General features: G+C 27.2%; 3 protein-coding genes across 5 annotated transcripts in view; 1 reads left to right on the plus strand and 2 right to left on the minus strand.

The window, feature by feature from the left end:
- Window positions 1-954: 954 nt before the first annotated feature.
- On the minus strand, window positions 955-12,703 carry LOC127286327 (retinoid-inducible serine carboxypeptidase-like). The gene is made up of 9 exons (XM_051312719.1): window positions 12,564-12,703; window positions 11,985-12,214; window positions 8,410-8,640; window positions 4,816-4,926; window positions 4,457-4,676; window positions 4,118-4,279; window positions 3,447-3,524; window positions 3,195-3,349; window positions 955-1,163 (listed from the first exon to the last, which is right to left on the minus strand). The coding sequence occupies exons 1-9, from the start codon at window positions 12,619-12,621 to the stop codon at window positions 1,101-1,103; spliced, it is 1,308 nt and encodes a 435-aa protein (XP_051168676.1). The 5' UTR covers window positions 12,622-12,703; the 3' UTR covers window positions 955-1,100.
- Window positions 12,704-12,867: 164 nt separating this feature from the next.
- On the plus strand, window positions 12,868-18,436 carry LOC127286329 (tubulin beta chain-like). Of its 2 annotated transcripts, none has more exons than XM_051312722.1 (2): window positions 12,868-12,992; window positions 16,997-18,436. In XM_051312722.1, exon 2 carries the CDS (start codon window positions 17,156-17,158, stop codon window positions 18,269-18,271), a length of 1,116 nt encoding a protein of 371 aa, XP_051168679.1. In that variant the 5' UTR covers window positions 12,868-12,992; window positions 16,997-17,155; the 3' UTR covers window positions 18,272-18,436. The 2 variants fall into 2 exon arrangements, with proteins under 2 accessions (XP_051168679.1, XP_051168680.1); XM_051312723.1 differs by lacking the exon at window positions 12,868-12,992 and adding an exon at window positions 14,848-15,084.
- Window positions 18,437-18,950: 514 nt separating this feature from the next.
- LOC127286325 (hexokinase-2-like) overlaps window positions 18,951-27,306 on the minus strand; it is a 28,276-nt gene continuing 19,920 nt past the window's right edge. For both annotated transcript variants that reach the window (XM_051312717.1, XM_051312718.1), the window contains exons 3-10: window positions 26,143-26,296; window positions 25,724-25,942; window positions 25,140-25,459; window positions 23,399-23,511; window positions 22,935-23,090; window positions 22,705-22,844; window positions 21,139-21,272; window positions 18,951-20,978 (exon numbers count right to left, since the gene is read on the minus strand). In XM_051312717.1, coding sequence (XP_051168674.1) covers window positions 20,889-20,978; window positions 21,139-21,272; window positions 22,705-22,844; window positions 22,935-23,090; window positions 23,399-23,511; window positions 25,140-25,459; window positions 25,724-25,942; window positions 26,143-26,296 — 1,326 coding nt within the window. In that variant the 3' untranslated portion in view covers window positions 18,951-20,888. The remainder of the gene's footprint in view (window positions 20,979-21,138; window positions 21,273-22,704; window positions 22,845-22,934; window positions 23,091-23,398; window positions 23,512-25,139; window positions 25,460-25,723; window positions 25,943-26,142; window positions 26,297-27,306) is intronic.

The raw sequence follows: 27,306 nt of genomic DNA on the forward strand, positions 1-27,306 counted from the left end.
CTTTTTTTGAGTTAAAATAATAAAAAAACTTTCATGTCAATAAATTAAATACGAGCACTTTTTTCATAAAAACTGTAACAGTACTTTCTCAGAAATTACAATCAAAAATGCAATTTCCATTTGGAAAATTAATAAACGCTAAAAAATACACGACCTAAGATTTACCAATCACGAAAATAACAAAAAAAAAGTTTTTTAACATAACATATTTTACTCATTATGACAGCCGTTTGGCAGGTTATGTATGTCACCAGCATTTCGCGGTTTTGCCGAAAGGAGGAGATTGGCGCTGTTGCTAACCACCTGAAACACATAATCTACCAAAGGGCTGTCTAAAGCAGTATCAATATGTTAAATATTTAATAAAATTTTTTTTTGTTATTTTCGTGATTGGTAAATCTTAGGTGGTGTATTTTTTAGTGTTTATTAATTTTCCAAATGGAAATTGCATTTTTGATTGTAATTTCTAAGAAAGTACTGTTACAGTTTTTGTGAAAAAAGTGCTCATATTTAATTTATCGACATGAAATTTTTTTCATTATTTTAACTCAAAAAATGTTTTAGCTAGTATATATCTTGCCAATAATCAATTATGCATAAAGGAAAAAGCATTTTACCATCTTGTTTTCAAGAAAAGGCTGTTGAAAATTTTCCAAAATTTTAGTATCAATGTAGATGGCGCTGCCTCACTTGGACCTGGCCTTAAAAAGGCGCTATTTTTAGGCCTTCTATAAAGTATAGGATCCCCACTTAACCAAAATAGCACATAAAACATATAAAGATTTTTATAAAAAAAACTAATATTATACAAATCCTGGCCGACGAAATGTCACATCTACGAAATACATTATTGTTTTGAATTAATTCAAAAATTTCTTTCCTAAGATCGTTTAGAGAAGTTTTTATAAATTCAAAAATTATGAAAGGGTGTATAAAAGAAAGATACTCAAATCATTCAAAAAAAAAAATGTTTTTTTTAAACTTTATTTAACCTTACATTCGGGAAATTTAATTAATCTCACATTAGTTAACAACGAAAAAATTAATTACATTATATATTTCGAACTCTTTCAAGGATTGTTATAATTATTATAATCCTTTTAACTATTACTTGTAAGGTCTTTTAGCATTGATGCTGTTCCTGCTGGATTATCGGTTGGAACCTATATATAGAAGTAAAAGAACAAAAATCAAACATAACTTTTAAGTATTCGAATTTAATTTTTTAAAATAATAAATTGCAAATTACTTTATATAATTACTATTTAAAATACACTGGAATCTCCTAACTTTAGAATGTGATTACCTTGGACACAGAGTTGCCAATGACCTTACCTAAACGCTACTGCGCTTGCGCTACGACAACTCTCTTATAGGTCGAAAAAAGCGCGCTTATATAAAATGCTTAATAATAAGAAAACTTTAATAAAGCAATATAAAAATATTTTTACTATTGAATTTTTTTTTTGTGAATTATATTGCTTCCTAATAAAAAAATACTAATTTCCTTAATATACTTAAGTATATAATAATAATAACAATAACAACAATAATAATAATAATAATAATAATAATTTTATTATATTTATATCATTATTGTCATTATTTTTTAAATAAAATGTTCATAATCTATTATTATTATCATTAATATAATATTTATTAATTAATTATTATATTATTTATTATCATTATTTTCAATAAATTATTATTAAAATAATATCTATGAATGTATTACATCTATATATTTCAAAAAAATGACCGAATGTTTTTTTGTACTTTTTTCCCAATTCAAATTTTCCTCATAAAAAAGTACAAAAAATGTCGATAAATTGTTCAAAAAATATATATGTATATATCATAGATAATTAATTAATAACAATTTAATGATAATAAAAAAAATAAATAATATATTAGGGAATTAATTATTAAATAATTAATTGATGATAATAATAATAGATTATATATTTTATAAAAAAATAATAACAATAATAATATAAATATAATAAAATTATTAATATTATAATTATTATTATTATTATTTTTACATATTTAAGTGTACATTATGTAAATTAATATTTTTTTTATTAAGAAGCAATATAATTAACAAAAAAAAAATAAATTCAATAGTGAAAATATTTTTATATTGGAATGTGAAAATTTTGATCCACGGAAGGTATTTAAAATAACACAAATTTTATGTCATTTTTTAATTTATTGCTAAGCAACGTTTCGATGACATGGTTTTGTCATCCTCTTCAGGCAAGTATAAAATTAAAATTACATTTTTTGTAATTAGTCAAATGAATATGAGATTTTGTGTCTTGTCATGGCAAGCAAATTTTCGAAAATTTGCTTGCCATGACAAGACACAAAATCTCATATTCATTTGACTAATTACAAAAAATGTAATTTTAATTTTATACTTGCCTGAAGAGGATGACAAAACCATGTCATCGAAACGTTGCTTAGCAATAAATTAAAAAATGACATAAAATTTGTGTTATTTTAAATACCTTCCGTGGATCAAAATTTTCACATTCTAATACATAATTGGGAAGGAAATTATCATTATAATTTTTATATTGCTTTATTAACGTTTTCTTATTATTAAGCATTTTATATAAGCGCGCTTTTTTCGGCCTATAAGAGAGTTGTCGTAGCGCAAGCGCAGTAGCGTTTAGATAGGGTCATTGGCAACTCTTCTTGGACATGGGGGAGACAATAGGAGAGGGATTAGGAGAATTTAATAGTGGACTGAAAAAATTTTGGTGCAGCAGCTGTTCTAAATGAAAAATTTCTATATTCAATTTACTTCATATATAATATTTACTATGAGTTTTCATATGAGTGAAGTTAACTGAATAATGAAATTTTTCACTGTGGACGGCATACTAGAAGCACTTGCGTCAGTTTAGTGTTCCTATTTGTGGCCCTATTTTTGGCTAACAGAAAAATTTAAAAAGAAATTATTAACAGTAACAGTCTTATATATTATATCAAGTGCCCATCGCTTTTATACATTACACGGCCCTGAATATTTTTTGTTTTTTGCGTCAAAGTGTACACTCCAAACTTTAGACACCGTAACCGAGCAATACATAAAGTTCGGAGGTTCCAATGTATTTTTTTTCTAAATCTTCTTAACATCAACAATAACATTAATGATAGAATGAAAGTCAAGGTGAATCAATTACCATGTGTCCTGCTCTATTAATCCAATACATTTTTAGATTCCCGTAAGCTTTAACATAACCTTCAATGATGTTATTTACCACTACTGGTTTTCTAGGAGCCTTTCTCCAATGGTGAGCATTATCCCACTGCAATTTTTCCACCCAAAGAAGAGTCCCTATAATTAAAAATTAGAAAAAAAATATTTTGTGAACCTAATGCTAATAATAGTAATTATTGTTATTTAATTATATTTTCTGAGTGAATTTCGTTACCAGGTGTGTCGACAATTAGATCTAATTGTCCAGTGTAGACGAAAACTTTAATGTCAGTCTCATTTAAAAGGAGTTCCACTGAAAAAAAGAAAAAGTTTGATTTCATTTTAAAAAATTTAATTTCACCGAATATTAATTTAGCAGAATTCTCATTCAATAGAATTGTGATTCGAATTTTAAAAATGCCACAATTCACAATTCATCGAATTTTCATTTTTCCGAAATTGAAAATGACCGTTAATAAAAATCGAATGAAAGATTTTGGCGCGAATTTTAAATTTAACTAATCACAATTTTCTCTATTTCTTGGTTAATTTTAAAATTAGCGCCAAAGTCTTTAAATCGATTGTATTTAAGACATTTTCAATTTCGGACAAATGGAAATTCAACGTTTTATGAATTCTATCAAATAAAAATTCGGATAATTAAAGATTCGGTGAATTAGAAATTTTGATATTTAAAAATTCGAATCACTTAAAATTCCGTTGATGGAAAATTTTGTTAAATTAATATTCGGTTAAATTAGAATTTTTTAAATAAAATTTTGGGTAAATAGAAATAATGTAAAATAAAAATTCTATGAAACAAAAATTTTAAAACCTAAAAATTTTGTAAAGTAAAAATTCATTTAAAAAGAAATTCTGGCAAATATTAATTCAATAATAAATTACCTATATCTATTGCAGGTTTCATAAAATCTCCAGAAAGGGCAGAAAAAACTGCAGAGCCTTGTTTACCCCATGTAGAATTTAATGTAAGTACCCTTTTCACCTTGGAGTTCATTAATTTTTCAAGAGCTTCATCACTAAACGTATCTTCAAAGCTATAATTATCTAAAAAAATTTTTTGACGAAATTGAATAAAATTCTTCATTTTCTTGTAAAATTAAATTTGCTTTTGTAGATTTTGAAAATATTAACCAATAACTGTTGTTATTAATGAAAAACTTATTTGACTTGATTGTAAATAATTATTTTTTTTCTAGATGATTTTTTAAATTATTTTCATACCATTAACATTGTTGCTCAAGATTTTTGATTTTATATAGCCTCGACTTGTAGACTTATACAAAATATTATAAAAGTCAATATTATTTGTCATGTCTAGAATAACTTGTTCGGTAACACCCCATAGTTGAGTTGCTAATTTCCATTGTCCTTTTTCTACAGCAATTTTTGTTTTATTTGCAGATTTCATAATTTGTTGGTAACCTTCTGTGTCAACCATACCCTAAAAATAGTGTTTAATTTTTATTTATTATAAATTACGACATATGCAATATATTAAAAAAAATTAAACGACGTATGAAGTATATTTAAAATATAAAGCTGAAGAATTGTACGATAGTAATAATAAAAACTCAAATTACGGTCTCCAATAAAAATGGTGCCCAAGTCATAACTGAATCAATTGGAGAAATCCAAGAATCTCCAAGTCCAACACCTTTCAAATTACTGTCAATTTCTCCTTTCTCTTGAGCCTGAAATTAACGAATAATTATATTTTAAATATGTTTTATCAGTATTTTTTAAAAAATTTAAAATTTTGCTATTTATCATTTAATTATTTATTAATATTGCAATTTTAAGTATTGTTAAAAATGATAGTGAATACTTGTATCGGGCTGTCAATTTTTTTCTACTCTTTTGGGTGTATTTTGGGCAAATATTTACAATGAAATAGTCTGCCTAAGAAAAATTGAATTTTTTGGGAATTTAGAGATTTCCTTTATGCTAGTAACACTAGTTTACAGCAATTTTGATCCACAACATTTTTCTCTTATTTTTCATGTAAAATGACCTCCTGGATCCGAAAATGAAGTCCAAATTTAAAAAAGTAGAACAGTTTTTAAGATATTCTTGTTTTTTCAAATTTTTCGTTTTCAATAAATTTTTTTTCACAAAAATGTAAATATCTTTGGTCTCAGTGGACGGATTTTAATTTTTTTTGTCTTAAATTGAAGGTAATTACATTTCTGATCAACCATCTGTACAATATTTTTTAATCCGATCATCTACTTAAACTATACTAATGAATATATCGAAAATTTTGCTTCAAATTTACAAAAATTTGTAATAAATGCTGGATTCTACTATTGATTGCGCTAAAATAAATTTTTTTATGACCTGATTAATTATTAGTCATTAAAGTCTAATCTATTACGATGAAAATGAGTGGTCATTCAACAAATTCGGTTAAAAAATATGAAAGTTATAAGCGTTTTAGTAAAAATGTGGAAATTTGATTTTTTCGCATATTTTCAGTATTTTCGTTTCTACGTTACATTATAATCTTTTTTACCTTTACAGTCACTTAGAAAAGATTTTAGTGGATGTCACTATACAAGCTGAGTGACAATTACAAAAAATTTTTGTCACTCTTTGACTTACTAATCAAATGGTTTAGTTAACTAGAAGTTTGTTAGATGTACTTAACGAATAGTAAATCTGAGATCTATGAATTGTGTTACTTTTAAGACGTGAAGTAAATTTCACTTAATTAATATGTGATAGTGAGATTCACTAAAAATCTTCTTCCCGTGAATACTTAATGATTTTGTTTACACAGTCACAACTGTTAACAATATTCTAATAGTGCTACCGTGACAGTTTGCAACCTGAATACAAAATCTGCCAAAAGCAAACGAAAATCTAGTTTTTCGCAGAGTTCATTAGTTGAGGGATTTACAAGTGTTGCACAAAACACTTGGCGTCCAGGATTTGTCAAGATTCTCCGGCAAAATTTTAAAATATAAATGATACGCTGTTTGTAATGTTTCGGTGAAATTTCGGATTCAGGAGGTCATTTTACATGGGAAATAAGAGAAAAATGTTGTGGATCAAAATTGCTGTAAACTATAGTGTTACTAGCATAAAGGGAAACTCTAAATTCCCAAAAAATTCAATTTTTCTTAGGCAGACTATTTCATTGTAAATATTTGCCCAAAATACACCCAAAAGTGTAGAAAAAAAATGACAGCCCGATACAGGTAGAGGAAGACCCCTATTACCAGCATAAAGGAAATCTCTAAATTCCCAAAAAATTCAATTTTTCTTAGGCAAACGATTTCATTGCAAATTCTTGCATAAAATATACCCAAAAGTGTAGAAAAAAATTGACAGCCTGATACAAGTAGGGGAAACACTCCTATGGCCACTCCCAAGATAAGAAAAACTTCTGAAAAATGCAATATTCTTTACACAGACAATTACGGGTTTTTTCTAAATTTGTATTAGGGTGTCAATTTTTTTCTACACTTTAGTTTTATTTTATGCTAGAATTTTGCAATAAAATTGTGTGTGTAATGCAATTTCAATCTTTTTGAATAATGGCAATGTAGTGTTTTATACTAGGGTTGTTTTTTTAAGGAATTTGGGGTTGAGCTTAATTTTTTTTGTTAAGTATAATGTTTTTTTGAAGTTTTTTGTATTTTTTTGTTGTGTTCATGCAGTATCTTGGTTTTTAAAATTTCGATGATCGTAATGGATGTGAACTTCACCGACCTTATAACCCAGATAGCACGTAATCTTGCAGCAACCTTACGCAAAGCTTGCCGCGCAATATTGCCAACCTTGCACGGCAATATTGCCGCAAGGTTGCTGCAAGCTTAAAATGTCCCACCTGACCCAAACTTGCATGGTAAGCTTGCGGAAAAATTGCCGTGCAAGGTTACTGCAAGATTGTTCAATAAGATTATCGCAATATTGCTCGGTAAGCTTGTGGCAAGGTTGCTTGGCAATCTTATGGCAAGCTTGGCGCAAGCTTGTGGAATATTAACAAAAAAATTTTTTAGGTTTACGAAAATGAGCACTATGCGCACTTGCAATCACAAGCACTTACGGCTGCGCAATAAATTTTTTTGACCTCCCAGAAACTGGTGCTCAATGTATATACAGAAATAAATTTCTTCCCTCCAAAAAATTTTTTTTTTTCAAATTCCGCAAGCTTGCTCCAAGCTTGCCATAAAATTGCCAAGCAACCTTGCCACAAGCTTACCAAGCAATATTGCGATAAACTTATTGAACAATCTTGTAGTAACCTTGCACGACTATCTTGCCGCAAGCTTACCATGCAAGCTTGTGTCAGGTGGGACATTTTAAGCTTGCAGCAACCTTGTGGCAATATTGCCGCGCAAGGTTGGCAATATTGCGCGGCAAGTTTGCCGCAAGGTTGCTGCAAGATTACGTGCTATCTGGGAAGTTTTATAAAATTAAATAAATGAAAATTTTTAATTATATGTATAATTAAAAATGGTTACTTCAATATGAAAAAAATAGTAAATTGCAAAATGCAGTTAGGATTATTTTAAACAATAGGTAGAATTGGTTTTTAAAAAAATTTAAAATGGCGAATCAAAAATGGCTGACAAATTTTGAAAAATGGCTGACAAATTTTGAAAAATGGTCAGATTCGCTTGAAACTTGTTACTCAAGGGTTTTCGGGTTCGCTGCAATTACAAATCTTAGGTTGAATTAAAAAAATTCAAAATGTTGGATCCAATATGGCGGACAAATTTTCTAAAAAGTGATTGAAATTTTTTGGAACTTGTTACTTGGCGGTTTTTAAGATCGCTGATTACAAATCCAAAATCAAAGTTTTATAATTTAATATGGTAGACAATTTTTATAAAAATTATTGAATTTTATGAAATGAACCGCCGGCGACGAAAATGGCTTACGCGTGACTTTCGTTGGCCCCTCGTTCATCGAGTTTCTAGCTATTCCAGGGGCCAATGAAAACCTCGCGTAAGCCCTTTTGGTCGCCAGCGGTTCAAATATATTCGTATTTATGGTTTTTTAGGATCATTTTGATAATATATTTGATCATCGAATAAAATATTTGTAGTTCAAGCATGAGTCGTTTACATTTTCATGTTCGTTAACATTTCACAACTTGGACGCATACTCTTAAGAGATGAAATTTTTAATTGAAAAAAAATTAAAAAACGTGTAATTATTGTTACCTGGTACCATAAATATGCAAATTCAGCTGCCATTTTTCCGCCATATGACTCGGCAGTAATGTAAGTGGATACATTAGCAAAATGAGGACATTTTTGTAAAAACTTTTTAATACAAACTAAAAGATCCTGTGCAATTTGCTTGTTTGTTCGTGTGAGTGCTTCTTTTGTTGTTGTATAACTGAAACCCGTTCCAACTGGATTGTCAATAAACAATACATTATAATCTTTCACCTAGTAAAAAAAATTGTTATTAATATTTTGGTCTATTTTATTTATAAAAAGAAATATTTACATTTAACCCTTAAGGGTAGGTCAAAGTCGATGCAATTTTTACATAGAGTTTCAATGGGAAAATCTCATCGACTTTGACTTGTCCTTAACTGACACAATTCCGGGTTCGAACGTAAATGGCACAACGGGTCTGCTGGACCCGACGTATTCAAACGTGTATTTTGCAGCCGGTATTAAATATTTTTGCACAAAAATGTAATCTGAGGTAGCTTATGATGTGTTTTTTTAAAATATATAATTAGTTTTACAAGGATTAATTTATTTTAAGTTAGTTAAAACAATTTTGAAAAATAAAAACGAAACATTGCGTGTTTTTACTTAAAAATTCATGACTTATTTAAATTTTAATATTATGACTTAAAAATTTAAGGTTATGATGTACTTTAAGGAAAAAATTACCACAACAGCAGGACTTGCAAAAAAGGTATTTATTTAGAATAAAATGTAACTTTTTAGGTTAAAATTAAAAATTTATAATTATTAATGTTTAAAGCTAATTTATTCTTTTGTATCGAATTAGTTGTATCAAAAAACTTACAAAATTACTAAGAATATGTCAAACTAATATATTAAAATATAAAAAATATTCAAAAGCTACAAATTCAGTTAATTTGATCTCAAAAAAATGCTTGGGTCTACTGGACCCATGGTGCCAGTTAAGGGTTAAATTAATTCATAATAATTATATATTATTAAAATGTTAGAAATTATTATTTATATTACAAAGAAAAATAATTCCAAAACTGAAGTTTCTTGAATAATTGAAGCGGGGATCTGTATTTATTACACGGACGGAGAATTTTGATCGTGACAACGTCTTTTTTAATTAATTAAAATATATTTTATAAGATTATTATTTAGTATTTATTTTTTATATAAACACACTGAAAAAAATTTATTTGATTCAAATAATCGGTTGCTTGACTATTATCAAATAAATATTTACTTGAGCCAAATAATTTTTATTTAAATTAAATAAATTGTACTTGTACCAATAATTTTTGTACCCTGAAACAAATACCTTTTCATTGACTCAAATAATAATTATATTTGATACAAATAAATATTTATTCGATAATGTTCAAGTAACCGATTATTTGAATCAAATAAATTTTTTTTAAGTGCATAAAATTAGAATAAACTGACAATAATTTCCAAACAATTAAATTTAAAAATATTCAATACGAAATGCCACATTATTGCCAATTGCTGAAATTTTGCACCGAAATAATATCAAAACATAACCTCAATTGAGGGGCTGGAAACAATAACAACCAGTACGCTCGGCCGGTCGCTTTGAAGCCAGTCAACACGTCAAAAAGGTGAAAAAATTGAAACTCAAAATTCGGATTCTTCAAAAGCTTCACTTTATAGAAGATAAAAAATGCATCTTTTTTCTCTCAGAAATTTTTTTCTAAATCCAATATTTTTGATAATAAAAGCAAAAAACCCAAAAAAAAATTTTCTCAAATTTAATTAAATTTTGAAATATAAACGATCATTTCTTTCACAAATAGTAATAAATTTGTTTACAACTTGGTATACATACTAAATTAGGTCTAATAACGCCATTAAAACATTAGAAAAGGCAAAAAAAATTATTGTTTTATTATTTTTAATTAAAAATTGAAAGAGGTCGATATTCACATTTTCTAACTTTTGACGATAAAATGTCTGCAGGGAATTTCAAAACTGTAAGAACTTCTCTTATAATATTTATTCACTACTATTTCAGGAAGTTTTCTGCAAAATTCCAAATCAATTCCTGTTATAGTTTTTAAAAAAATTAATTTTCAAGAAAAAGCGGATAGCCCGCATCGCGTTCACTTAACCCGCTGGAGACTCTTTCTTGAAGTATGTGAAATTATTTCGGCTCGAATAATAAGAAATTAGTGAAATAAGAAGAAAGTTATGTTTATTTTTTGTGATCAGTATCTTATATGTATGTACATTAGTATTAGAATTGTTAACAATATTAATATTAGTAACATTTATAATTCATACTTGATATTTTGTAAATATTTAAAATACGCATATTATAAATATAATATAAATAAATATAAATAATATAAATATTATAAGAGAAGTTCTTACAGTTTTGAAATTCCCTGCAGACATTTTATCGTCAAAAGTTAGAAAATGTGAATATCGACCTCTTTCAATTTTTAATTAAAAATAATAAAACAATAATTTTTTTTGCCTTTTCTAATGTTTTAATGGCTTTATTAGACCTAATTTAGTATGTATACCAAGTTGTAAACAAATTTATTATACTATTTGTGAAAAAAATAATCGTTTACATTTTAAAATTTCATTACATTTGATAAAATTTTTTTTGGGCTTTTTGCTTTTATTATCAAAAATATTGGATTTAAAAAAAAGTTTCTAAGAGAAAAAAGATATGTTTTTTTATCTTCTATAAAGTAGTGCTTCTGAAAAATCCGAATTTTGAGTTTCAATTTTGAGGTGTTGATTGGCTTCAAAGCGACCGGCCGAGCGTACTGGTTGTTATTGTTTCCGGCCCCTCAATTATGGATTTACTCTGTTCAAGAATTGTGGTGGACCAGTTAATTATAATAATTCTTGAACAGAATACATCTACGATTGAGGTTATGTTTTGATATTATTCCGGTGAAAAATTTCAGCAATTGGCAATACTATGACTCGAATAACGATACGAAAACAAAACAAAGTGACAGCTTTGGCAGCCATGTTTATTTTGACTATTATACATATATATAGGTATAGTGGATACTGTCAGCAGTGGCGCTGTATACTAACATGTTAAATCTTTAACCGGTCGGTAACATAGAAAACTATAAAAAATTTCATTTCCAAATATTTGCCAAAAATAAGTTTGGCATCGAGATTAGATCGAAAGTAATTAAATAACACAAAAATCTTGAAAATATGACTTATAGTTTTCGAGAAATCGACGGCGATATGAACGCCAATTTTTCTGACTGGCTCCCTAGACCTCAGAGTTTGACATTGTCACGTCAAAAAAAAGTGTATTAGAAATAAAAAGTAATGACAAATTTTAGATATCCATTTTTGAAAACACACTAATTTAAAAGTATCAAATTGATATCAAAAATATCAAATTGATATAAAAATTTGTATCAATTTGGTATTTTCAGTACAAAATTTAATACTTTTAAATTAGTGTGTAAAAAAATATTTGGTAGTCCATTAATATTTTAATTTAACGATTATTTCCGTAAAATAAATAAAAATAATTGCTGTTATAATAAAAAAATAAATAAAAATAAAAAAATTGTTACCCAAGTATAATTTCTGTAGGCTAATTTAAGATCGAGTGGACCGATTTCTTCAAAATTCCCATAACCTGTTGACGATGCCCCTGGACCACCTTGTAACCAAATTACTAATGGTTTTTCAAAATAATTCGATACATTCGCAGTTGTATAATAAAGCCACCAAAACATTTCTGCATCTGGCCTAACATTCACGTAACCCCATTCTTGTTCACCGGAACCAAATCCAGATTTTCCTAAAGATATATGTTTTAATGCTTCTTCTTAATTTTTAAATTAAATATTTTAATTTTCACAATATAAAAAATCATTTGTAACAAAAAGACTAAAAAAAAAATTAGATTTATGTCGTGTCATTAATTTTTTTTGGGGTTAATGACGATTCCAAATGTGTTCGTACACCCAGAGAAATGATATATTTGTCTCACAGCCGAATAAATATTTATTTGATACAAATAAATTTTTATTTGATTTAAATAACTTTTTATTTAATTAATTTATTTATTTTACATATATTCTTTTTTTTTCTAAATATTCTGAAGAAAATTTATCGATAAAAATCTTGATGAATTTCGAATCTCTTACCATAACTTACATGAAGAATGCCTAATAGAACAATTAAAATAATATTTTTTGCAAACATTTTATTACTGTTATGATATACTTTGTCAACCTACTGACCAAGTTCCTCAGAAACACTGATATAAATTGAGGATGTCTCGGTTATCTTTCTTGTGTCGATTAGATTTACATTGTCGCTTTTATCAAAAGGAAACGTCTTCAAATGTTTGATTTTTCTTAAATAAAATTGATTTTTTTGTCAATTCTATCAATTCTCATTCTACATTGAAATTTTTTTTAAATAAAATTTATTAACTTAACTATTTGTCCAAATCAATAATTATTTTAATAAATATTTTCAGTTTTGAACAAGAAATAAAATATACGTAACTCGTACCAATTTTTGAAGCATAAGATCATCATGCTCAAAATTTAAATTGTCAGAATTTGACGGTATGTAACTTTTTTTTAATCTATATAAGTGTATTTTTTAAAATTTAAATATTTTTTTTCCTGTTCCAAAATGACAAAATTTATTAAAACAATCAATTGATTTTCATTTAATTGAAAACAAACATTAATGTAATTTAATTAATTAAATTTTTTCACCAAATTAATAATCTTCTATTATATTAAAATGTTTGTTTTGTCGTCTTCATGACGTCACTGGGCCAAGAAATTCCGTTTTTCACATTCTTTTTCAACAATTTTTGTACAGATATGATTCAAAATTAAAATTTAAACATAAATTAAACACATGAATTAGAAAAAAATCTAAATTTTTTTTTTGCAACTTTTTGCAAAAAATATTTTTTTGAAAATATTGCAACTTTTTGTTATTTTTCAGTAATTCACATGTAAAATGCACCCCACTTTCAAATCCCATCAAAAAATATTTATTTTTTTAAAAGTTATCGTTATTTTAAAATTTTTCACAAATCTTCTTATTATATTAAAATGTTTGTTTTGTCGTCTTCGTGACGTCACTGGGCCAAGAATTTCCGTTTTTCACATTCTTTTTCAACAATTTTTGTACAGATATGATTCAAAATTAAAATTTAAACATAAATTAAACACATGAATTAGAAAAAAATCTGAGTTTTCTTTTGCAACTTTTTGCAAAAAATATTTTTTTGCAAACATTGCAACTTTTGGTTATTTTTCAGTAATTCACATGTAAAATGCATCCCACTTTCAAATCCCATCAAAAAATATTTATTTTTTTAAAAGTTATCGTTATTTTAAAATTTTTCACAAATCTTCTATTATATTAAAACTAGCATCTTTGTAGTCCGCAAGCGGCCGACTACGTTGCTAGTTATTATAAAAAGATTTAAATTAAAAAATACTTTAAGATTACGATTCTTAAAAATGATATTACTTTTAATTTGTTTTACACATTTTCATGTATTTGATACAAGTTTAATGCTTACAGGATGACAAAAAGAGTAACGTTAATACAAATAAATTTGTAATGTATTTTAACTAATTACAATTTTTAATTAAACAGATTACAAATTAATGCTTTTTATAAAATATGCGCAATAACCTGTTTGTTTTTTTTTTTATCAAATTGGAGCAAGAATAATCAAACCAAAGTAAACGAAATTCTTTAACTATTGTTTTTTTTTCTCACTTTACTTTTTTCTAACAGACTTTTAAACTTGTTTTTGTAAAGAGTTAAATAATTAAATTATGAAATAAATAAAAAATTTTAATTAAAAATAAATTATGAATTACAATATTTATTAAACATGTTTTATTATAAAACTATTTTTAAAATTATTTCTATTATATAAACTGATTAGAAGTATTTGTAAAAAAAATTCTTTCAGGATGTTAAAACAGAATAATAAAAGTAAATTGTGATAAAAATTTATTATTTTACTATTGTATTTGATTATTACTTTAATATTATTTTAATTGTTTTAATTTTTAATTAAATAATTTTAATAGGTATATTATTAACTATTAATTATTAATATTATTATTAATATTAATTTATTTCAAGAAAAAATTTTTTAATTCAATAAAATAATTATTATTATTATTATTATCATTAAATAATTATTATTCTAATGATTCTGACTTTTTATACTTATACAAATTTGATTGAAATTAAACAATTCGTTTATAAATCATATGAAAGTAATAATTTTACCTTTTTATTATACATATAATTTAATTTTATTATTATATTCTTAATTTACATTTTAATAGGTAGAATTTTTATAATGTGGTTAAAATTTTTTAAAACTCGATATAAAGGTTAACAATTATGTAATTGAAAAATAAATAAACTGTCAATTGTCTCTTCTTTATCAGTGACATTTCGAAAAAAAATTTTTGGTTCACCTTTTCTGTCAACATTTCCAAATCTCTGTTAATTTGTAAAAAAAAAATTCTTCTTTTCTGGCAAAATTTTTCAAAATACCACTTTTCTAAAAATTATTCTATATTTTCAAGAAAAATTCGAATTTATTTAAAAATGCGTGAAATTGTTCACATACAAACTGGCCAGTGTGGCAATCAAATAGGTGCAAAGGTATGAAAAATACAGACAATAAATAATTATTTCCTAACTCAGGATTATTGTTTTATAATTTTATTGATTCTAAATTATTTTTTTTTTTTACTAATTTCTAACAATTAAATATCTAAAAGTATATAATTTTTTCTACTATATTTTAATTTTAAAGTTCAAATTTATTGTTATCACAATAATTGTATTTTAATATTAATAATTATTTTTAAAAGCGTATGAAAATATTATTAAATTTTTTTATTAAAATATTATTTTTAAAAGTTATGAAAATTTAAAATTTTAATTTTTTTTTATTTTTTTAACAAAATATTCTTTAAATTAGAAATCTTATTAAATATATTGTTCTTTTGATTAAAAAGTTGATAAATAGGTCATATAAACCATAATAAAAGTAAATAAGATTTTCGTTGAATTATTGCTTCATGTATAATGAATTGTTATTATATAGAATTTAATATTATGAATCTGTAAATCATTCAATGATTATCATTACAATATATATATTGCATAATTCAATAAAAATAAAAAACAAAATATCAGATTAAAATTATCTTATCTATTTTTTCCATCCATCAATTTATGTTATTGATAACAATAAAAAATTTATAATTGAACATTTTTTCTATTTTATTTGCATGACATTACTTTTTATTTTCTATTAAAATAAAATTTTTATATACGTTTGTTTGTTTTATTGGTAAAGAAATATTTGGTATAAAAATTATTTTTTTTTACAAATTTCATGTTTAAGGTAATGTGATTGTTGTGATTTCACATGTAAATATTTTCCGCAGGTTTTCTCGCAAAATATTTGGAGGCGCATGATTTTTCCCAAAAATTAAAAAGTTCGAAATTTTAATTGATCGAATTACTTTAAGTCGATATTTTATTTGGTCGAAATTCTAAAAGAACGACAGTTATGAAAGTCGCCATTTTATTTAGTCGATATAATAAATATAAAATAAAATATTGACTTAATAAAATATCGGCCATTTTTAATATCGATCATTTAGAATTTCGAATAAATAAAATATCGATCAAATAAAATGTTGACCATTTTAAATATCGATCATTTAGAATTTCGTTCAAATAAAATATCTCGATCAATTAAATTTTCGACCTTTTTAATTTTTGGGAAAAATCATGCGCCTCAATATTTGATACATTGAGCTAAAATTTTGCAGAGAACTCAAAAATCCGTTATGATCCAGAATATTAATATTTTATTTTAAAAAATTTATTTTTAAAAAATTGCATATTTGAGGAAAGGACTAAAATCATATGGTAGCCATATTGAATTTTCCTCAAATATGAAATTTTTAAAATAAAATATTAATATTCTGGGTCATAACTGCGATTTTTTATACGGATTTTTGAGTTCAGACAATTTTACCATGTGAGTAGTTCATGTGAGTATTCATATGGTAAATTTATCATATGAACACTACTCACATGATAAAATTGTCGGTGAATCTATCACACTTCGCTTTTATTTCTTTTTAAAAAATTATATATTTCTTATTCCAAATCAACTTTTTTAGACTTCGAAACATTTATTCTATTCATTTATAATGCAAACTCAAAGAAACAAACGTCAATTCAAATGTTCAAGAGAAAAAAATTCACGGGAAGAAAAAAATAATTCACCGTAACGTTTCAATTTGGTTTTTTCGCAAACCGAATTCAGCTTAAGTTACCACCAATTCTTTTCGGTTACTCTCAATTCTTTTATTTTTTACTGGGAAGTTCATTAATGAACATGTACAAGAACTTGTACATTTTCTTGTACAAGTTTTTTCAGCCCGTAATCACAAGAATCACATAACCTTTATACAAAATTACCAAATGCGAAAAAACTCGAAGATTTTTTTTTAAAATATAAAAAAAAAACCAAAAAGAATATAATTTTCAGTTCTGGGAGGTAATATCCGACGAGCATGGAGTTGACGCAAACGGTATCTATTGCGGTGAGACTGATCTTCAACTCGAGAGAATCAATGTCTACTATAATGAGGCATCTGATAATTTATATGTTCCACGATCAATTTTAGTTGATCTCGAACCAGGAACAATGGATTCCGTTCGTTCAGGTCCATTTGGACAAATATTTCGGCCCGACAATTTTATTTTTGGACATTCGGGTGCTGGTAATAATTGGGCAAAGGGACACTACACCGAGGGCGCTGAACTTGTTGATTCTGTACTCGATATTGTCAGAAAGGAAGCTGAAAATTGTGATTGTCTTCAAGGTTTTCAAATGACCCATTCGCTTGGTGGTGGCACTGGTTCGGGATTGGGAACACTTCTTATATCAAGAATTCGTGCTGAATATCCCGATAGAATAATGAATAGCTATCCTGTTGTTCCATCGCCAAAAGTATCTGACACTGTTGTTGAACCCTACAATGCAATACTATCAGTTCATCATCTTATTGAAAATACCGATGAAACATATTGCATTGACAATGAAGCACTTTATGACATTTGTTTTCGTACTTTAAAACTTCCCACACCAACTTACGGCGATTTAAATCATCTTGTTTCATTGACAATGTCAGGAATTACCACTTGTCTCAGATTTCCTGGACAATTGAATGCTGATCTTCGAAAACTTGCTGTGAATATGGTTCCATTTCCAAGATTACATTTTTTTGTACCAGGATTTGCGCCACTAACAGCGCGTGGAAGTCAAAATTATCGTGCCCTAACTGTTGCGGAATTAACACAACAGATGTTTGATTCAAAAAATATGATGGCGGCTTGTGATGCAAGACATGGACGTTATTTAACGGTTGCCACTGTTTTTCGTGGTAAAATGTCAATGAAGGATGTTGATCAACAAATGTTGAATATACAAAATAAAAATAGTTCATTTTTTGTTGAATGGATACCAAATAATGTGAAAACAGCTGTTTGTGATATTCCACCAAAAGGATTGACAATGTCATCAACATTTATTGGCAATACAACGGCAATTCAGGAATTATTCAAAAGAATTTCCGAACAATTTTCCGCTATGTTTCGAAGAAAAGCATTTCTTCATTGGTATACAGGTGAGGGAATGGATGAATTGGAATTCACCGAAGCCGAGTCAAATGTAAATGATCTTATTGCTGAATATCAACAATATCAGGAAGCAAGTATTGATGATGATGAATTTGATGAAGAACAAAGTGAAGAAAATTAAATTAATTTGTTGTTTTTTCAATTGCGGTAAATTAGAAGAAAAAAAATTTTAACGCTGAGTTGAAAATAAATTTTATTAGAAATTAAAATTCCTATACACAAAATATTTGACAATAACAATATATATATATTTATTATAAACAATATAATGATAAATTTTTCATGAGTAACGAATTTTATTTCATTGCATTAACATTTTGCAATAGGATAAAAATTTTTTGGAACTACTTTTTTATTTCCCTATAGTATATATACTATTATAATTTTTCATTTACAATATTTTTTTTCCAGAAAATATAACACAATATTTATATGTAATTTCAACAAGACTGTGTGTACTTATAATACAGTGCATAACAGTGACAAATTGAGATATTAAATTGCTTTTTACCCATTAAAAAAGAAATACTATATATTACTATATATTTGAATTCTAAATAATTTCGTTTTAAATTTCTAGAATTCATTTTCAAAATTTTAATATCTATAAAATGATGAAATGAATAAATTATAAAATATTCTTAAAAATTCATTACAGTCGTATACTTATGTAATTACCTCACAAACTTTTTTTTTATAAAATAGAATGATTATTATTTTTCTAATAATGAAAATATTATTTTATCATGTAAAATAATATTTCAAAATACACTTTTAAAAAAATATACTTCTTTTCTTAAAAAAAAAAATGTATTTTTCTACAGCAATGAGTAATGTCAAAAATATACAAGACATGACGCCCCACGAGAAAAGATACCATAAAGGGAAGAAATTTTAGGTTATGTTTGTGATTTTTAAAAATACACTAAAAGGATTAACCCTTATAAACCACTCATGTTTAAGTCTTCATTAGATTAAAAATATTCATTAAAAACTGATTTTGATTTCACATAATTAAAAATGAACGTTTAATCAAAATAAAACTATCACAAAACATAACCTAAAAATTTTTGCCTCTATTCTTTTCTTGTGGCGCGTCACATATATTCATTACGGAATGTGTTTTTAGACAATTTTAAATATTACATTGTGCTTGAAAACAGCAGTAGTGAAAAACCTGATATGCATTTCTTAATTATATTTATTGTAATGCTCTCTTTTAAAAAGAGATTTACAATTTTGAAACAATCTATCGTCATGGAATGTTCAGTTACGTACACGTGAAAAATGATAAACAAATATTTATGGTTGGAAACAATAAACATTAAAAAAAATATAAGTGAAATATGAAATTAAAAAAAAAAAATAACACGCATGTTGTCAATGAGATTGTGAGATCTATTAAACAATAAGCATATATATCTGCCATTCCATGAGTTTTTTTAGCACTATTCGGAGTAACCTTTCCAAATTAAATGAAACATTTGTTTTTAATAATATTTATTAATATAAAGGTCCAAAATAATCACTTTTTAAGTAAAAACAATTTTATTTATTTAAAAAATGCAACAATAAATAATGAAAAAAAAATTCACTTTTTTTCTGCAACACCAAATAAATTGGTTTAAATATCAAAATTTTCCTTATTTTTCAAACTTTAATACCGCACAAGAAAAATAGAGTATTTCAAAATAGTTAACTCACAATTTTTTAAACAATGTTTGTTTACTTTTTTGTATTTTATTTACTGTGAAACGTCTGCTAACGCTGCGCGCGACGTTCGGTAGTTGTCGCTCTCGTCATTGAGCAGAAGCTCATTACACTAGCGTAGTAAAAAAACATGTTGTGTGAAAAGTGAGGTTTTTCATCCTTCAAAAATGTTTTCTATGATTTTTTACTGCAAAGTAGATAATTAAAAACCATTCAATGTAATAACTAGAAATGTTTACGTTTCGTTTAATAACATAACCTCACTTTTCGCACAACATGCTTTTTACTACGCTAGTGTAATGAGCTTCTGCTCAAGAACGAGAGCGACAACTTCCGAACGTCGCGCGCAATTATAGCAGACGTTTCACAATAAATAAAATACAAAAAAGAAAACAAACATTGTTTAATAAATTGTGAGTTAACTATTTTGAAATACTCTATTTTTTTTGTGCGGTATTAAAGCTTGTATAATAAGGAAAATTTTGATCTTTAAACCAATTTATTTGATGTTGCAGAAAAAAAGTGAATTTTTTTTCATTATTTATTGTTGTATTTTTTAAATAAACAATTATTTTTACTTAAAAAGTGATTATTTTGGACCTTTATATTAATAAATATTATTAAAAAAAAATTTTTTCATTTAATTTGGAAAGGTTACTCCGAATAGTGCTAAAAAAAACTCATGGAATGGCACATATATGTATCTAGCATATATATATAAGTAAACTTACAAAATACCTAAAAATTAACTTTATATATAATTACATGATGCCTGAGATGGATAAACGATATCACGGTGAAAGAAAAAAAAAGTAATAATAATTTTTCTTAAGCACTGCTTTTCTTTTGAACCTTAAGGTCATGTTGAACAGCTATAAATTTTCACATCGGAATACAATGGAAAAATTCAAGGTGGTCTAACATAACCTGAAAGGCTAGAAAATTCTGTGTCATATCAACAGATTGCTCACTTTTGATTGTACAAGTGTTTCTAAAGCGCTATCTTGAAGTTTTATTTCTCTCTTTCATTATTCAAATCGCTTTTTTAATTTTTGAGCAATTGAAGCCACAATAGCAGCACCCTTGCCACTTCCATCCTCCACGCTCATCAAGTTGAACTGTAGCAGAAATAAAGGAAAAATTTAATACATTAAGGACAGATGGAACACGCGTTTTTAGTTGCATTTTTTCTTCAACTGTTTTTAAAAACATTTTCAGTATAAAATTATTTCAAAAAAATAAAACAAAATTTTGCATTTGATAATAATAAATTTGTACCTTTCGTCCAGGTGCCAATAATTGAATATAACGATTCATCCAGGCCTTAAGTCTGGGATGATGTTTGTACAATGAACCATCAACGGCTATCGTTACTTCTTCTTTGTCTATTCTTTCAAGTAAAACCGATATACCTGTAAATAATATATTCTATTTAGAAAATTTATTTGATGAGAAATTATCTATTTATTTAAAAAGTTAAAAGGACAAGCCTATTCGTAAAGTACACGGAAAAAAAAATTTATTTGATTCAAATACTCGATTACTTAACTATTATTAAATAAATATTTACTTGAATCAAATAACTGTTATTTGAATTAAATAAATTGTATTTGAACCAATAATTTTTGTATTTGATAATAGTCAAGTAATCGAGTTATATATAGCGATCAGTGTGAAAAACTGATGCAGATTTTATTACGAACCAAGGATCCTTATTTTATAAATTTTCTAAATCCGAAATATTGTGCGAATCCATACAAAAACGCAATTGCAAAACGAAAAGTAGGAAAATAATATAATAACAGTTACGACTTTGTGCTCCCTGCATGCTTCTGCCATCTGACGGCGACAGGACGTAATGATCCTGTCATTATATTACTTTCCTATTTTTTATTTTGCAATAGCATTTTCGCATGAATTCGCACAATCTTTCGGATTTAGGAAATTTATAAGATATAGGTCCTTGGTACATTGGCCGATTTTGTAAAAAGTGTCCGTGTTTCGAGAAAAAAGTATATTAAAATCAATGATTATCATATTTTCACGTTCAGTGCCGTTTTTATAGGGGGATAATTGAATGTCTCTATTTGCCAAAGAATTTCAGAGTCCGTTCGACACTCTTAAGTGAATTTAATGAGGATTTTCTCAACGGATTTTAAAACTCTAAATGAGTACAATTCATACACTATTTGCCGATTTTTTGTTCATTTTTGTAAAATTTATTCTCCTCAGAAGCCTGGTATACCAGAAACCAGCATTGCCCAAGAATATCAAAAGATATTTTCTGATTGTTCAATGTTCAACTTTTGCGTTAAATACAGGCAAATTTCACGATTTCATTTTGGACGAACTTGTCCTTTTTTTTAGTCAAGAGTCTTAACTTGCTGGTGCTAATTCTGGCTAAGGAATAGCGATCATCTTTCTACTTTGATTCCTAATAAGAATTCCTATATTCGTTTGGCCCAAAATGGCTTAGATTTTGCACTAGAAGAAAGTGGCATCGCTCTACCATTAATAACGCAACGTCTATAATTTTCTCAGTGTATATATATACACTGAGAGAAGTTTAACGCAATATCTGCATTTTTTGAGGGTCAAATATTGTACCTCAATCATGTGCAGACGCAGTACTAAAATCGAACAGCAGCAGCGCCAATTGAGTACAGATTCTGACCTAACTTGTGGGACAAACGATTTAGTACAGTATCTGTCCACCAAAAAGCGCAGCTGCGATACAATTTAGAACCGATGTTGCTCTAAAGGTTATGTACACTATCTGAACGTGTGTTTAGTACGAAATCTGTGTTTAACTTTTCTCAGTGTATGAATAATATTTATACTAACACGCTGAGACAAGAAGAGCTGCTCGATTTGAAGCGACTTCACATACATACTGGACTGCAATTAAATCATCCTGATCTGGTATAATTCCAAATTTTTCAAGAACTTCTCTTGTATTGTTGTAACCACCATCCAATGTATCTCTACAAAAAATATAATTTTTCATATATAAACATATAAAGATATAACGAAACATTTTATATATTTTTTTCTGCAAAAAAAAAATCACGTACTGTTCTATGTGAGAAACAAGGTCACTTGTGAGATTTCCGGGAGTTAAAAGAGCGCCTGAAGAATTATTTACAAAAAGGAGTCCTTCCTTTGTTAATTTCGCCAAAATTACTCTCACTATTTCTCCCAGATATTTTCCACTGATGTACTTTTCAAATCTAATGCAAAAAAATAAATTTAATTGTAATTGATAAAATTTTAAATTGGATTTTTAAACAAATCATTTAATATTTATATAAGAACAATTAAAACAGTTATAAAAGAGCATTTTCTGTAATGCCTAACTCCGGTTAAAAGTTAATTAGCGATTATATCCCTAACCGAGCAATCATGAGCGGTTATAAATTGGCTTTAATCGATGATTAACTTTTAACCAAAGTTGATGAAACTGTCCCTAAATATTCTAAATCGTTAAATTTTTCACCTATGATAAGAATAATTAATAATTAATATATTTTTTACTTACGTAAACGAATTAACAATAAGTGAATTTGCATCATTCTCTCGATCAAAATCAGTCTTAATAAAGTCAAGGACACCATTGTCTCCAAATGCACCCCATTCAATGTCGATTATCACCTGGAACAAGATAAATCTTAATTCAAATATATGCAAATAAAAAAATATATAGTTTAACTAATATACTCCTCAGGTGTATGTTCAGAAATTTTTAAGCTTCTTCTAAGTGTTCGCATGGAACTACGGTACACTTATAGAGAAAATTGGGCGTCTCCAAAAACCGTCCATTTAAGAAATATTGTCCATTTGAGGAGGTACACACTTTGGGAGAACCTACTGTAATTTCACTAATAATTACTATAACAGGTCAACACTGATTTTGGTGCGGAAAATGTCAAAGCTGTTTCTGATAAGTTTTTTCATGCAGAACACAAATCCGTAAACGAAGTTCTTATCACCTCTAGTTTTTGAGAAAAATAAGTTTAAAGTGTCAAAAAATCGCATTTTTGGCAAATTTTGAGTACCTCTAGCACTGAAACAAATGGCCATAAAACCTTCAACTTGGGCTTAATGTTTTTACTACAATCTCCAAAAAGCAGCTTTCTCGCATCATGACCTCAAAGTCATTTGTATTACATTTTTGAGTCGCAAAAATTAATTTTGGAAAAGTTTGAGCGTGTACCTCTAACAACGAAACAAAAGGCCATAGAAACAATTTATTACTAATGACTTTGAGGTTAAGGTGCTGGAAATTAATTTTCAGGGATAGACTAAAGTTTAAAATTTAGTTTAAGCCCAAAAAAATATTATATGACCTTTCATTTCATCGCTGGAGGTACGCACTCAAATTATTCCAAAATTAATTTTTGCAACTCAAAAATGGATTAAAAATGACTTTGAGATCATAATATAAGAAAGATGATTTTTGGGGATTATAGTTTACATTTTAAACCCGTTTTTCTCAAAAACTAGAGCTGATAGAAACTTTTCATTTACGGATTCGTGTTTAGCATGAAATAACCTATCAGAAACAGCTTTGACATTTCAGCACCAAAAAAATTTTCCAATTTTGTTAGCCTGTGGCTATTAACATTAATTTAAATAACTTGGCAAAATTAATGTAATTTCTACATCAAAAACTAAAGAAATAATTCCAATTGTTAAAAAATTGAATCTCTAAATAATTAAATATAAATGAAGCGCCCTTTTATTAGAATATTTAAATACAGGTAAATAAAAATCCCAATATATAGTTATTATTAATAACCTAATTTTCCCCCTTTTTTCAATTTTTATTTCAAATTGAATAATGACATCAAGTAATTAAAACCCCGGAAGACAATAAAATTACTGTATTAAATAAAGGTAATTGATAAGGATTAAATTGTTCAATATTTTGAGGGGGTTGTATGCCTCTCTTGAGAAAAGTTCCTTCTCGAATTACATCCCGTCATCACTGATCTCTACACAATATTAATGAAATTAATCCCCAATTTATTAAATAAGTTATTTTTTCTCTAGACATTATTACTAAATTACTAATTTAATTAAGGTCACTAAATTGGGCGTCTCCAAAAACCGTTGACTTAAGGAATACTATATCCACTTGAGGAGGTGAACCACTTTGGGAGATTAACCTACTGTAATTTTACTGTTGCTCCCCTAATATTTAAATATTAGTAATTGAATTGAAATAGAAAAACTGTTTTTTTGAACGCGAAATTTGAAAAATAAAAAAAGTAGCAAACCTGTCTCTCTCCATGTCGTTCAACTTCCCAATGTTCCACTTTATCCGCCCGTTCAAGATAGCAAGCATTACTTCCTGTTCCTAAAATTAATCCAATAGCCGTATTTGGATCTTGAGTGGCTCCCTGAATTAAAGTTCCTGTAGTGTCATTCAAAATCGCTAAAACATTAACTCGAGTATCACCTCTTCTATCCAATGCCTCACGAAGAAGTTGAACTGCGTCCTTGCCAACTACGTCAGGACAATTAAAACTTTTCGTCCACGTCACTAATATACCAACATCCAATGAATGTTGAATCATGGGAAATGAAAACGTAAAACCTGAAACAAAAAAAAAATTGTCACTGATAACTATATAGATAAATCATAATTATATTTAAAAAAAACTACTAATAACTAGGTTAAAACTAATAAAAGAAACTCTTGGTTCTCATGTGTAAATTAGATTTTTCGGGGTGGACTGTAATGGATTCTTATATTTAATTAGACGTTTTTTTACCAAAGTGTTGCAAACAATAATAAAAAGTATAAGATTAATTAAGTTCTCAGCAGTTGGTTTTATAGGAGATATTGATTTTAATTTACCAAGAGGAAGCTCTACATCCTGAAGACCCTCATTGATGACGAAGTCACTGACACATTCGGCAAGATAGTTAAAGAGAGGAATTCCTGAACCCGTTCTAAGATCTGCTCGAATGTGATATTTTTTCACGTCCTCACGCACAGCAACGCCATTAACCAATTCGAGTAGAATTACTCGAAAATTTGTTCCTCCAAGATCAAGTGCCAGAAATAGTCCTTCTTCTATAGCATTTTAATGAAACAAAAAAAAAGAAATAAGTTAATTCCTTAATCCACAAAACTTGTTTACTTATGAAAATAATAATAATTGCTATACGTAATAAAATTTAAGTAACAAATTAAGTTTTCTAAAAAAAATGACAAATTATACTAATTCCTTGCTCTATTTCTTTTTTTTTACTATGTATATCAATTCTACAGACCTGATCCATTAGGAAGTTCCGGTATATATGTATTTTCCATTTGCAGTGATGATGATTGCTGATGGATGCCTTTTTCCATTTCACTTTTGAAAACATTCTGTATTTTTCTGACAGTAGCAGCCGAGAATCGCATTTGTTCAAGGCGATTTTCAATCTGGAAGTAATAATTAATTTAAAAATCTTCGATTATATGATTTTAAAATAAATTGAAATGATTTATGATAGGATTCAATATCTGTGTATAGAAGTCCAGGTGTCATCTGAAAGGATTTTTTTTGGTAGAAAAATCACTGAATTTCTACCGCGGGTAGGGTAAGCCGGGGTAAATCCGAACGCTTTTAGTAAGTTTCAAAAATAACATATAAGTTTTTTCTTTTAAAAGACAATACTTCCGGTATTTTGGTGCATGAAGTTGTTACTTTACTTCCATAGAAGAATTTTATGGGGTAGCAAAAATTTTTGATAAATTACAATCGCAGGAAACTTAGCGTTCGTATTTACCTCGATACTTTGCAACTTTCCTAAAATACCGGGGTAAATACGAACGCCACTGTATATCAGAAAAATCTTAGGGAAAATAAATTTAAAGTATTGCAATTGTTAAACTTATATAAAAACTCAAAAAAAAAATACGATAATAAACCTATTATGTAATAATGCATCATATATAAATACAAAAATCAAACAGGTTAAAAATTAAAATGCATTACACAATTAAAACCTTCAATAACTTTATCAAATCATAACGGATTTTTGCAAAACTTGGTACAGAAAGTATTTTGGAGTGATTGAATGTAAATACAAAAATAAAAGTCAAATTTTTTAAATTCAAAATGGCGGACTTTCCTAAAACTTATTTTTAAAAATGATCAAATTTGCGAACTCTAAATTCGTAATCAGCGACCCTGAAACCCCCCGAGTAACAATTTTTGAGCGAATCCAATGAATTTTTTAATTCTCGTCCGCCATATTGGATCCGTCATTTTGAATTTTGAAAAACTGACTTCAAATTGGTAATCAGCGACCCCAAAAACCCTAGAATACCAAATTTTATTAAGATCCTGAAAAACTTTTTTCAACAAACCATTTGGCAAAAAAAGTGGAACACTCCTTCGAGAGAACAGAGATTAAGTTTCTGCTTATTAATTACTAACGAGGATACAT

Source organism: Leptopilina boulardi, unplaced genomic scaffold, assembly GCF_019393585.1.
Source record: "Leptopilina boulardi isolate dan_hultmark-lab unplaced genomic scaffold, ZJU_Lbou_2.1 LbouV2_352, whole genome shotgun sequence".
Classification (NCBI taxonomy): Eukaryota; Metazoa; Arthropoda; class Insecta; order Hymenoptera; family Figitidae; genus Leptopilina; species Leptopilina boulardi.

Bases quoted from the DNA above. Each gene is read 5' to 3' on its own strand.
- LOC127286327 (XM_051312719.1), bottom strand. From the start codon at position 12,621: ATGTTTGCAAAAAATATTATTTTAATTGTTCTATTAGGCATTCTTCAT. The intron at 12,215-12,563 runs GTAAGAGATTCG...ATATATCTTTAG, and splicing joins CATTCTTCATGTAAGTTATG to GAAAATCTGGATTTGGTTCC. The intron at 4,677-4,815 runs GTAATTTGAGTT...CACTATTTTTAG, and splicing joins CACCATTTTTATTGGAGACC to GGTATGGTTGACACAGAAGG.
- LOC127286329 (XM_051312723.1), top strand. From the start codon at position 15,028: ATGCGTGAAATTGTTCACATACAAACTGGCCAGTGTGGCAATCAAATA. The intron at 15,085-16,996 runs GTATGAAAAATA...TATAATTTTCAG, and splicing joins GCAATCAAATAGGTGCAAAG to TTCTGGGAGGTAATATCCGA.